Genomic DNA, 11,719 nt, shown 5'->3' on the forward strand with positions numbered 1-11,719 from the left:
AGGTGACAGGCAGGACACGGGTCTTTATTTGGATTTGCCTGATGGCTAAGGATGCTAAACATTTGCAGGGAGGCATCGTCGGGACACAGGCAGGGTCTCATTATGTAGCCCTAACCAGCCTGGAACTCCCTATATAGAGATCAGGCTGGCCCCTAACCCACAGGTTAAGGCATGTGCCCCATGCCCCACGCTGAATATTTTTGAGGGTATTTCACAGCCATTTTTATTTCTTCTTTTGAAACCTTTCTGTTCAGATTCATAGCACATTCCTGACTTGTTTGGTTTTGCGGGGGGCAGGGGTGTTTGTTTGGTTTGGTTCCTGACTATTTTTCAGTTCTTTGTAGCCTGGATGTTAATGCTCTCTCAGATGTATGGGTGGCAAAGATTCTCATGCTCTGTGGCCATCCTCTCCACTTGATTGCTTCCTGTGCCGTGACAGAAGTATTTTAGTTTTATGGAGTCCCATTTGCCAACTGTTAACCTTAATTCCTCAGCAAATGGGGTCCTGTTTAGAAAGTCTTTTCCTGCACCTTTATGTTGTAGGAGACTTTTAGAATCTTGTTTTGTTTTTGTTTTGTATTTCTATGAAGAGTGCTGTAGGGATTCTAGTTGGGGCTGCACTGACTCTGCACTGTGGATGGATGATCAATTCTACCAATCAATGAGCATGGGTTGGGACGGGGAGTGTCTTTCCATCTTCCGATGTCTTCTCAGTCTCTTCCTTCAGAGGTTTTAAAGTTTTCCCTGTAGATATTTTTTTACCTCTTCGGTTATGTTCATTCACAGATATTTTAGCTCTGAGGTTGTTGTGACTGGAAGTGCGTCCGTGATCTGTTCCTTAGACTGCTTATTATTGGCATGTAGAACGGGTGTGTGTCCTGCCTTTGCTGACGTGCTGCTCCATTCCTAGAGGTTTTCTGGTGGAATTCTTGTTGCTCTCACTTCTCCTTTGTGCACGACACTGATTTGGCAAGTCATATTCTCTGTGCAGCATCTCTACTCACAATCTTCTTTCCCTTCGGGGCTGTTTTGTGGCCTCTAGTTGGCTGCCCTGGTTTGCCTTTGATTCTCACTAAAAGCCATGATCGGCTTCAGTAAACACCACTGTGCTCCTTGAAGCTCTCTTGCCCTAAATACACGTTGTCTCATTGGGCCCCATCCTTTGGATGCTGGGATGTGGTCCATTGTGGCAATACTCTGAAGCAGATTGGAGCTTGGGCCCACTGTGTTATGCAGGAAGCTGGTGAGCAGATGAGAGCACAGGCGTCCTGACCCCAGCCCACTGGTCCTTCCACCAGGCACTCACAGCAGAAGACACTCGGTCACCATTTACCATTTACTAAGCATTAAATGGGCAACAGATCCATATGATGTGTAAGTTTCACAATAACTTTGCAACATAGACGTTCACAGTCATAAAAACAGCCTGAGGAAAGCTAAGTATCTCCAGAGAACTCAGCTAGATTCCAGGTGGAGCCGAGTATGCTGTCAGAAGCCCTGTTCCATGTCCCTCTGCATCGCAGAGGGTTTATTATGGAAAGCTGTTGAATGTGGAAGGAGTGAAAATGCTGCTGCTCACCTTCCCCACCCCTCTGGGCAGCCCAGGCTGAGCTCAGTGCTAGCGAGCAGGCTGCCCTTGTGTGGCCTCCATTTTCATTCTCTCCTGGTCCACGCTTTCCCATGGAGCACCCCCGTCTCGTTCCCTGGCCTCATCACTGTGGCCGCTGCAGTGTGCTTCAGCGCCCCCTTTCTTTCTGGGTCTCTGGTCATATTAGGATGAGGTCGCATGAGGAAGACTTTGTATGCCGGGCCTGAAGGCCATTCTGTCTTCTGTGGCCAGGAGAGAGCTCTTGGAGTCCTGGGCATGGCTTTCCTTCCAGCCTCTTAGCCATTTCCTATTGGGAGCTCTGATCAGTTTCCCTGTGTTACCAAAAGTCAAAACAACCCATCCACTTAGAGAGAGCGGGTGACTCCCCAAAGATGCGAGGTTAGTGGTTGTTTAAGCCAGTTTTCACTTCAGCACATGGGCTCGAAGCACAGACTTTAGTCCCAGGCCTCTGTAGTGGTGGCACAGGCTTTGTTTGGTAACTTTTTCCCCCTGGTATTTAAAAATAACACTTTCCCCAAACTTGATTAAATAAAATAAAATTGATGGTTTGACTAGCACACAAGGACAAAAACCATAGGAACCTTTCCGAAGTCCAGTTGTAGAACTGACAGCTCAAAATAAGTCATGATGGGGGTTTTAGCAAATGTTTGCTGAACACATTTTTGAGTGCATAGCACTAAGGATAGAACAATTAAGATCTAGGGTGAGCCAGGTGTGGGGACCCATCAGAGGCCCTCCCTCTCACTGCTGAGCTGTTTGTAACTGGTGGCTCAGGGGTAAGGAAACCGTTGCCTTCAGTTGTGTACACATAGATGGCCCTGGCTAGACGCCAGTGCCGTAAACCTAGGAAAAGAGCTGATGGGACGATAGGGATGGGAGACAAGAGGGGTGTCAGGAAAAGAATAATCAGAATGCATTATGTACTTGTATAAAATTTCAAACAACAAAATTAACTTTAAAAATAAAAAATCCTCCCCAGGGAGCTAGCTATTAGACTAAGGCAACTTGCAAAAGAAAGTACTGTCTGACCTTGTACCCAACGCCTGACATGGCCTGACATGATCTCTAGAAATCAGTTGAGCCACAGAACTGAACCCCAGTTTATGAGGCCGGCGGTAGTGGAAGGGGAGCCAGTCAGCACCGCAGGAGTCTCATAGCCACAGCCTTCGGTGCATATCCGTTTGCCAGAGGCTCTGTCTACCCTCACTGCCCTCTCGCTAGAGCATGGAGTTTAGGTCCTCACCTCAGCAGTTGTGGACACTACTGCTGCTACCATTTTAATGCTCATGGCTCAGCTCAGGAAGGGCTTGAAGGCGGGCGAGCACCTAAGAGGTCCTACGCGCTTCAACAGACAGCTCTCCTTTCCCCTGGAGTCGCTTGTCTGCTTGTCCGCCAACACTGTGTGCAGCTCTGGTCATTCATGGGGTATCACTTTCCTGCAGTGGCTCTACTTCTAGGTGGTCTCAGGGCACCTGCAATACCTCAGGAGGGCAGGTTTTTGGTACCTGGAATGACAGGCTCATGATAGGAGAAAGAACCTATCACTTTCAGTTACGTGTTCTTCACTGTTCTAAGGTGCTGTCGTAGTTACTGTTCTATTGCCATGAGGAGACATGTGGACCAAGGCAGTTTATAAGATAAAGCCTTTACTTGGCAGCTTGCTTATAGTTTCAGAGGGTTAGTCCCTGGAAGGAAGCGTGTGGGAGCAGGTGCTGGGACAGTAACTGACAAGTCACATCTGATCTGAAAGTTGCAGGCAGAGACACAGAGACAGACAGACAGGAAAACAGACAGAGGCTGGGCTTGGTGTGGGCTTTTGAAATCTCACAGCTCAACCCAGTGACACATCTTCTTCAACAAGACCACACCTCCTAATCCTTCCCAAACAGTCGCACTTACTTGGGCCCAAGCATTCAGATATATGAGCCTATGTGGCCATTCTCAGTTCAGCCACCACAGGTACCTTATTAAAACCCCCTTCTCTTGGCATCTCCAGTAAATGTAAAGGCCTAACAGAGAAAAAGGACCTTGGCAAGGCCAGAGCTCAGTGCCAGCCTTGCCAGATCCCCTGGGTATGTTATGTGACTTGAAAAATGGCCCCCACGTGCATGTGTGTGTTACATGTATTTGTTGGACAAACATCCTAACTGTCTTCAATTTACATCAACCTGTTTATGTGGTAAAAATATAAGCCTTCTAGCCAGTAAGATGCAAATAGACTGTGTAGCAACTACACTCTGGTCTGGTTATAGACTCCTAACAAGGATTGCCAGGTGCATGTGAACCTAGCAGATGCTGAAAGCAGCATACCTAATTGAGTCACCTTGGAAAAAACAAGTGCTAATTAATTGGCTGGACACGGTTGAACCAGGAGATAAAAAACACCTGTAATCTAAGAGTGTCTTGTCACCCTCAGGGGACTGTGCAGTCACCACCACCACCACCGCCCCTCATTTGCCTGAGGTGTGGGTCTTCAAACCCCATTTCATACCTGCTAGCCAGAATCTGCTTTTATTACAAAAACTTTTTGAAAAGAAAGAGTTTCACCATGTGTCCCAGGCTATCCCAGAACAAAGTATCCTTCTGCCTTAATGTCTGGGATTTTCCCTGGAGTCAGCATTTAACACCATCCCTGAGCAATTCTCTTCACATTGAGGTCTGAGAAGGGCTGGTCAGAAATGAACCTTATTTGAGATTTCTGTGCTTCTGACGTGGCCAGCAAGCTCCCAAGGACAGACACTGGGGTATCCCGTGCCCAGAATAGACGTACATGCCGCACAGTGGTTCCCAGGGGCTTGATGGCGGAGTTCTGTTTGTAGCAGTAGCATTCTGCTACCTTGTGACATGACCTTCACATTCCTAAAAAAAGATCTTAATTGCATCCAAAATACATCTGCTAGAATAAAATGAGTAAATGAGAAAAATCTAGGTTTTGAAGAACTGCATGTCTGTGAGAAATAATATAAAACAACCCATGTTTCTCACAGCTGACAGAAATAGTTACCACCAAGTTCTCTTCAGTCACTGTTTCTCTGGCAGCAGGCAATCTAGTCTATACAAGATGGTGCACACTAGTCCCAGCTGTTCAGGAGGCAAAGGTGGGACTAATGTATGTTTGAGGTCAGTGTTGGCTTCACGGTAAGACCTAGTTGAGGATGGGCCGGGGATGAATAGAAGAGGAAGGAAGGAAGGAAACGCAGTTAGTAACAAAACTCAAGAGATCACAGTGTCCAACATAGGTTTTCTTATTACAGGGTCTGAGGGAAATCTCAGTAGATCTTCAGAAGTGGCCAACACCGTTTGCATTTTCCACCATGCTATCTCATGATTCTACATGAAGTGTAGTTTCCTGAGATTTGACGCATGATTTAATATCCTTTCAAGACCAAAGACAAGTGTCTCCATGAGGGAACAGCTTTTCTTAGCCTTGCTACTATGCTGTGTGTTAGCTTGGCCTTTGCAAAGTCTTTTTTTTTTTTTTTTTAACTTTTTATTGATTCTTTGTGAATTTCACATCATGCACCCCAATCTCACTCATCTCCTCGTCCCTTCATATCCATCCTCAGCCCTTGAAACCTCCCTCACAGAAGAAAAGGAAAAAAAATACAAATAATTTAATTTAATTAAAAAAAAATCTTGCTGTGGAAGCTGTGGCATGTGTCACAGTGTGTCACACAGTATACCCTTTCGCCTAAACAGTTTTACTTGGAAATGGCCATTGCAATGAGTCATTGGTATGGTTTGAAGCCTCTGGCTTCTGCCACTCTGTCAATATTGGCTCCTCAGTCTAGCTCCTCTCTGATACCCTTTGTTACTTTGTGTCATGGAGATCCTGTGGTTTTGGATATGTAGGGCCAACCTCTTCACACACTCCAGCAGTTCATGCATGGAGTAGATATTGAGATGAGACAACTCAGAGTCCTGGATCTGGGCCTGGGTGGTGCCTATGTTGTTCAGCCCACCAGCTCTCCAGTGCATGTACTGCCAGGGCCACGTGAGGGCCACGGCCAGCTCTCCTGCTTGTGGCAGCTGGCAAGAGGTGGAAGAGGCTCTCCTTCTCCTACGCCATCCAGGCCAGCTCTCCAGCACTGCCCCAGCTAGGGGCAGAGCAAGCTTTCAAGCCCTGGTGCAGGAACAGGGGGTGGGGGTGGGGTAGTCAGCTCTCCCACATTGTGCAGTAAAGGTGTGGGTGGGGTGAGGGGTGCGTCCAACTCAAAATGATCCCAGGAAGAAGCCCAGACCACAGAGGTCTGCACGGCCTTTGGTGGTAACATAGGCCACAGACACTGACACAGATCTCTGCTGCTTCAGGGCCATGGACCCAGACATAGCCCTTGGCAGTAGCACAGACTGGAACCTCACCATGGCCTCAGGTGGCACTGTGGGCTACTCGCATCAGGCCGATCCTCAGCACCCTCGTGTTTCCAGTTCCTCCTTTTCTCATAGCATACAAACCAGTTCACTTCTCTTTCTCTCCCAACTATCTACCAAATACTTGTTCATCATGGCAGCACCCCCAGCACGCCACAGTGCTGAGATGGATATGCCTCTTGGTGTCTTCAGCCCATCCACCGCTGCTAGTTAGTTTTAACTTTCATCTTGACACCACCTAGAGTCTTGATGAAGAGTCAGTCCCAATCAGGTTAGCCTGCGGACAGGTCTGTGTGGGATTGTCTTGATTGTTAATTGACGTAGGAGGGCCCTGCCCATTGTGGACCAGAGTTCCTGAGCAGTGTGAGAGAAGAGAAAGCTAGCTTAGCACAGGCAAGGATGACACATTTATGCTAACTGCCCCTGGCTGCTTCCTGCTTCCTGCCCCTGGCTGCTTCTTGCTTCCTGCCCCTGGCTGCTTCTTGCTTCCTGCCTTGACTTCACTGAAGTATTAGACTGAAGCCAGGATTGTAACCTGATAACCTTTCTGCCCTGAGTGGCTTTTTGTTGGCTGTTTGCCACAGCAACAGAAATGAATCTAGGACACCTTGCTACGGGGTAACCAGAGCTGATCCTTTTTATGGGATTTGGCAGGGATGTAGAATGGCCAGTGCAGGGCGTGTGCCTCCTCCCCACCCCACCCCCTGCCTTCTAACCCCATCCTGTGCCACTAGTGCTAAAGGGATGTGAAAATGGTGCTGGGATGTGCTTTCCAGTTGTGTATCTTAGTAGTGATGGTATTTCCCTCTTGGGCTTAAATTCACAGGCTTGGTTATTTATTGGATCTTCAGATCCTAGAGCCTCCTTCAGCATCTTATAAAGTCTGTCAGAAATGTGATACATACTCTCTCCCACTAAATAGTATCAAGGCCAGTAGTTTCTAAAGTCTCAATCCAACATTAACACTCCCAGGTTGTAGTGGGCTCCTTCTGTGTGCTCAATCTGGTGAAATGAGTATAGGCAGATGAAAAGTCGCCCAGGAGGCCTCCCTCTAGTCCTCCGGCTCTGCTCGGCACTTCCTCAGAGCCACCCCTCAGCCAGACATGCTGTCAAGTGCATCGAGACCTGAGGTAGCCATAAGCTAGACCAGCTATGACATTATGTCACATGGGACCCTAGAAACCCAGGTGCTGTGAGCCCTCTTCAGCTGCTGCCTCCTGGTGTTTCAGACGTCCTTTCCTCCCACCGGAAGAAGATAGCTGTGTGGTGCCTGCAGGCCAGGCCAGCAAGGCGGGTCTCACACAGTGCTGCCTGTTCCCAGCCCAAGTCTCCCAAGGGTGGGAAAGAAACAGAGCCATTTTGAGAAGACAAATGTAACTTGCAAATCTCTTAAAGTTTCTGTATATCAAACTATCTGACAAAGCTGGGTTCCATCCCTACGAGTCATACAGTAAAAGGACAAAAGTGACTCCTATAAGCTGTCCTCTGGCCTTCCTCAGGCACCATGGCATGCACACACTCCCCAAATTAATTAACTACAGTTAATATCCTTCTTACTTGGAAAATGAATCACCCAGGACCTTTCCCAGAGTGCTTTTGAGGACATGGTGAGATGGCCCACAGGTGACACTCAGCAGCCAGGGTTACCTGTGCTCAGGCCGTATCTGCACTGGGCCTCAACGCGTCAACACCCATGTGCTTCCGCACTCAAGCCCTTTGGTCGTCCGTGGGGCGTTGTTTGAGAAACCCCTTTCCTTTCTGCCTGAGAGGTTCATAGTGCACGGCAATGCGGCCAGTTGTTTATGAGTCTTAGGCAGGCACAAATGCAGGGCACTTGAGACAGACAGCTCTAACCGAGAGTGCTCTGAGGCATGGTTAGAGCAGCTAGCATAGCTGAGCTCCTGCCTGACAGGGCGCAGAGTACCATCTAGCTTAACTCTCAGTGACCTCCCAAGGGTCACCTTCTGGGCCACACCCTACAAGAGCTAGTGTTCAGATACACTGCTGACTCCCAGGCTCCTTCCCTGGAGTTCCTAGGCAAGGTCGATGCAGCACTGGCAGGCTCCTGCCCTGGGGGGTGGGGGAGGGGAGCACTTCAGCATCCCCGCTTCAAACGGCAGCAGACTGATCTTTCAGCCAGAGTTATAATGAAGAAGGAAGTGACCACATTAAGTGGTGGATATGGGTGCACAAGAGTGGGTGGACCAAAGCCCATGAGGGAGGTCATGAGTGTGGGGAGATTAGAGGTCGTGCTAGGGAAAGGGTCCATAGACAGAGGGCCAAGCTGGGAGGAGCATCCCAGCAGGCCTTTGGAAAGCCAGGCTATTCCTTCTCAATGCTTCAACAAATCTCCCAGTTGCTGGGAGCACAACTTTCTTCAGACGCACAGGGAAACTGCTGTGCCTCTCATCGTCCGTGCAAGGAAGGTCAGAGGCTGCTCAGGGACGAACGCGTCACTATTGCTCTGATCATTCTTTCGTTTCTTAGGCAAACTCAGAACCGGTTCTGGATCCACAGCAACTCCAAGCCTTTGACCAGCTCTGCCGGCTCTACCGAGGAAGTTCTAGGGTAACGTCTGTGTGGTTGATACTTTTTTCTTAGAGTCCTGCCCCCAGCTCCAGCTCGGAAGGTGCCCGTCATGCCTGTTCTCACCACATGGCCCACCAGTCCTGGCCCCAAGAACACTCAGGATTTGGCAAAAGGACAAAGGCGGTAGAGAGGTTGTGAGGACACAGAAGGCCCATGTGTGTGGCCTGTCTCTGTGGTGAGCAAGCCAAAAGCCTAGTTCCTCCTTCAGGAGGCCTTTGTATATACCTGAGACTGCCACAGCCGCCCTGAGTAGGCCCTGGAAGCATTTTCCCTTCAGGCTGCCTGTGCTCTGGGGGAGTGTTCCTCATTTCCACAGAGGCTGTGCAGTCTTACTGGTGAGCACCTCTCTGGGTCCTTCCCTTCTACAAGGCGCATGCTGGCTCCCAGCCCCCCGAAGGAGGGAACAAGAACTTGTCAGCACCTCCACTCCAGGTCACACCCAGGTGTTGTGAGAATTTTGGGTTCTTTAAAAACACAGAAATATTACAAGAATATGTTTTCAGCTGGATGTGGTGGCGCACGCCTTTAATCCCAGCACTCGGGAGGCAGAGGCAGGCGGATTGTTGTGAGTTCGAGGCCAGCCTGGTCTACAGAGTGAGTCCAGGACAGCCAAGGCTACACAGAGAAACCCTGTCTCAAAAAACAAACAAAACAGTATGTTTTTATTTTAATCCCAGGTATGAGAATAATGGGCTACTTTTCAGCAGATAACTATGATTTGCCTCATGCTCTGGCAGAGGCATGATTTTGCCAGCTGCAGATAGTTTCTGCAATTGTGTGGTGTTTGGAATTCTGGGAACTTTTCAGCAGGTACAAATGCTGGGAGCCCAAGAGGTGGTTTAGATTTTTGGTGGATTGTTTATTGGTTGTGGTTTATTAAGTTGTCATGCACAAAGAAGAAAAACAAGAAGAAATTAGATATCCCGAGGGCAGGAGCTTGACACCCCTAATCAGCAGGACGTAGTCTTAGTAACATTGCCCGCTTTCTGAAGCTGACCATGACAGTGAGTGTGTGAGAGACCGTGGCCCTGTTGCTGAGCCTCCACTGAGAACTGGGTTAGTTTTGATAAACTGGTCCTTACAACTTAGTGGGCTTCCCTCAGGCTCCCTAAGTATTGGAGCCCCCGGTTACACTGCCAGCCAAGTGGCAACATGAGCCCTGGAAGATTCAGACCAGCGAGAAGTCAGGGCAGACATGCGGGGCACAGGTGACGGGCGTGTAACCACAGGCAGCTTGTCTGAACAGAGACTGCCACGTTGAGCTGAGTCCTGCATCCCACTGTATGGCTCGTAGCCAAGCGGGCTAAACTCACTCCTCAGGGTTCTATGGAGCACCAGGCACGCTGTCCATGAAAACCACCCAGCCTGTCCTGCCCTTGCAGGCATTCCCGGAGCTGACTTACCCCAGCAGTCCCCATTAGACTCCCCCAAAGCTCCGGTAGCTCTCCTGAGAAGAGTGGCAGTGGGGCGCCTTGCTCAGTCTGCAGGCCCCAGCCACTGTTTGGGAAGCATGTATCTTGGCCCTGAGTTTCACTCTCAGGTTAGCACTGTGGGAGAGTGTGTAGCAGGGCAAGGTCTCATCCGGGTACGCACTCACCTCCTTTGATGGTCACAGGCATCTGAGAACCAGGCTGCCAGGCCCTGACTTGCAGAAAGTCAGCTGGGTGACAGGAGGCAGCTGCGGTATACAGCCTGGCTTTTTAGTGGGCTGGCAGGTTTTCCAGACTATTACTAAAGCCACTGGTGGACATACAGCTGTAGAGAGGGAGGCCGTGCTTCGAGGAGAGGTGGGACCCACCAGTGCTACTCTAAAGCTTAAACCGTGTTGGTGGCCAGCTGTCCAGGTTACCAGAGAGAGAGGTCAGAGCCAGTGGGAACTCTGAAGCCTACAGGAGAGATGTGCTGGGAGTCTGCAGGGAGACAGTGCACAGGGAGGCCACTGTGCCTGGTGTAGTCCTCACCCGGGGCCTTGCCCTGAGCCCAGAGGCACACCCCTTTCATGAGACATGACCTTAGGCTCCAAACCCAGCTTCCTCACTCCTCCCACAAGGTAGTGCTCTCCCACACCTCACGTGTGTCCTCCTCTTTGCAGCTGGCTCTCCTAATGGAACTCTCCCAAAACCGCAGCGGCGATAGCTATAGGCCATTTGCTGGCTCCCAGAGCGGCCCTGCTTTCCACAGCATCTTCCAGAACGAGAACTTCCAGCTGCAGCTCGCGCCTCCACCTGTGACTGAAGACTGAGGCCTCCCTGGAAGAGCCCAGTGCTGCAGGAGGCAGGAGAGGGCCCCTGGACGCTCCTGCACAGAGGCCCAACCCTGCCACACTCCGTCTCAGTGTAGTGTCCCTGTTGCACCATCAGCCTAGCAGACAGGCTGCTTTCACTTTGCTCTGAATATTATTTCATTCTGCCCCGTCTTTTAAAAAAAAAAAAATAACATTTATCCAATGGCATTAGGTGTTAAGTAACACGGGCAGCGAGCTTGTCAGTGTGAAAAGCAAAGCTTGGCCTGGAGAGAGCAGCAGTCTGGGAAACAGGCATGCCTGTTGACATGTTCCTGAAAAGCCCATCTAAGCAGAAGACCTGCCCTTCAAACCAATAAATGTCTCAGGTTTGAGTCCTGCATGCCTGCCAGTCTCCTAGCTGTCACTCTGTCTAGTCGGGGACCCTCACACTGTTCAGACAAGCAGCACTTCCGTCACAGGCCTCAGCGCCCAGGCATTCCTGTGGCTGGGTCAGGGCAGCCAAGGAGAGTAAGGCTTAGATATGTTGGACCAGAAATTTATGTCATCATGTAGCAGACATGGCAGGTCACCATACCCTGAGACCCAGATGCCCATGCCGTTGGTTCAGCTCACAGGGACAGCTGAGCAACCCACGAGGAATAGGTGGACAGAGCGGACACAGAAAGCGGACTGCCCTGGGTAATGGGGCTTGTGAGATAGTAGCTCCCAAGAGCTGCAAAGGCTCTGCCCCCAGAAGAAGGTGTGGGGTGGTACCTCCCGCCTGAGGGGAGTACATGGAGACCCCTGATGAGCAGCCAGGGTTCAGAGATAAGCACTTTAACTAGCTGACACATGGAAGCAGAAGGGTGGGGTTTAAAGATTCCCCACCCCACCCCCACCCCATGGATCATCTCTGGTAGATGAGG

At 50.0% G+C, this 11,719-nt stretch overlaps 1 protein-coding gene across 1 annotated transcript in view; it reads left to right on the top strand.

The window, feature by feature from the left end:
* Vps8 (VPS8 subunit of CORVET complex) overlaps positions 1–10,880 on the top strand; it is a 187,881-nt gene extending 177,001 nt beyond the window's left edge. The window contains exons 45-46 of the mRNA XM_051150738.1: positions 8,468–8,548; positions 10,662–10,880. Of these exons, the coding sequence (XP_051006695.1) occupies positions 8,468–8,548; positions 10,662–10,811 (231 nt within the window). The 3' untranslated portion in view covers positions 10,812–10,880. The remainder of the gene's footprint in view (positions 1–8,467; positions 8,549–10,661) is intronic.
* The last annotated feature ends 839 nt before the right edge of the window (positions 10,881–11,719 follow it).

Source organism: Acomys russatus, chromosome 8, assembly GCF_903995435.1.
Source record: "Acomys russatus chromosome 8, mAcoRus1.1, whole genome shotgun sequence".
Lineage (NCBI taxonomy): Eukaryota > Metazoa > Chordata > Mammalia > Rodentia > Muridae > Acomys > Acomys russatus.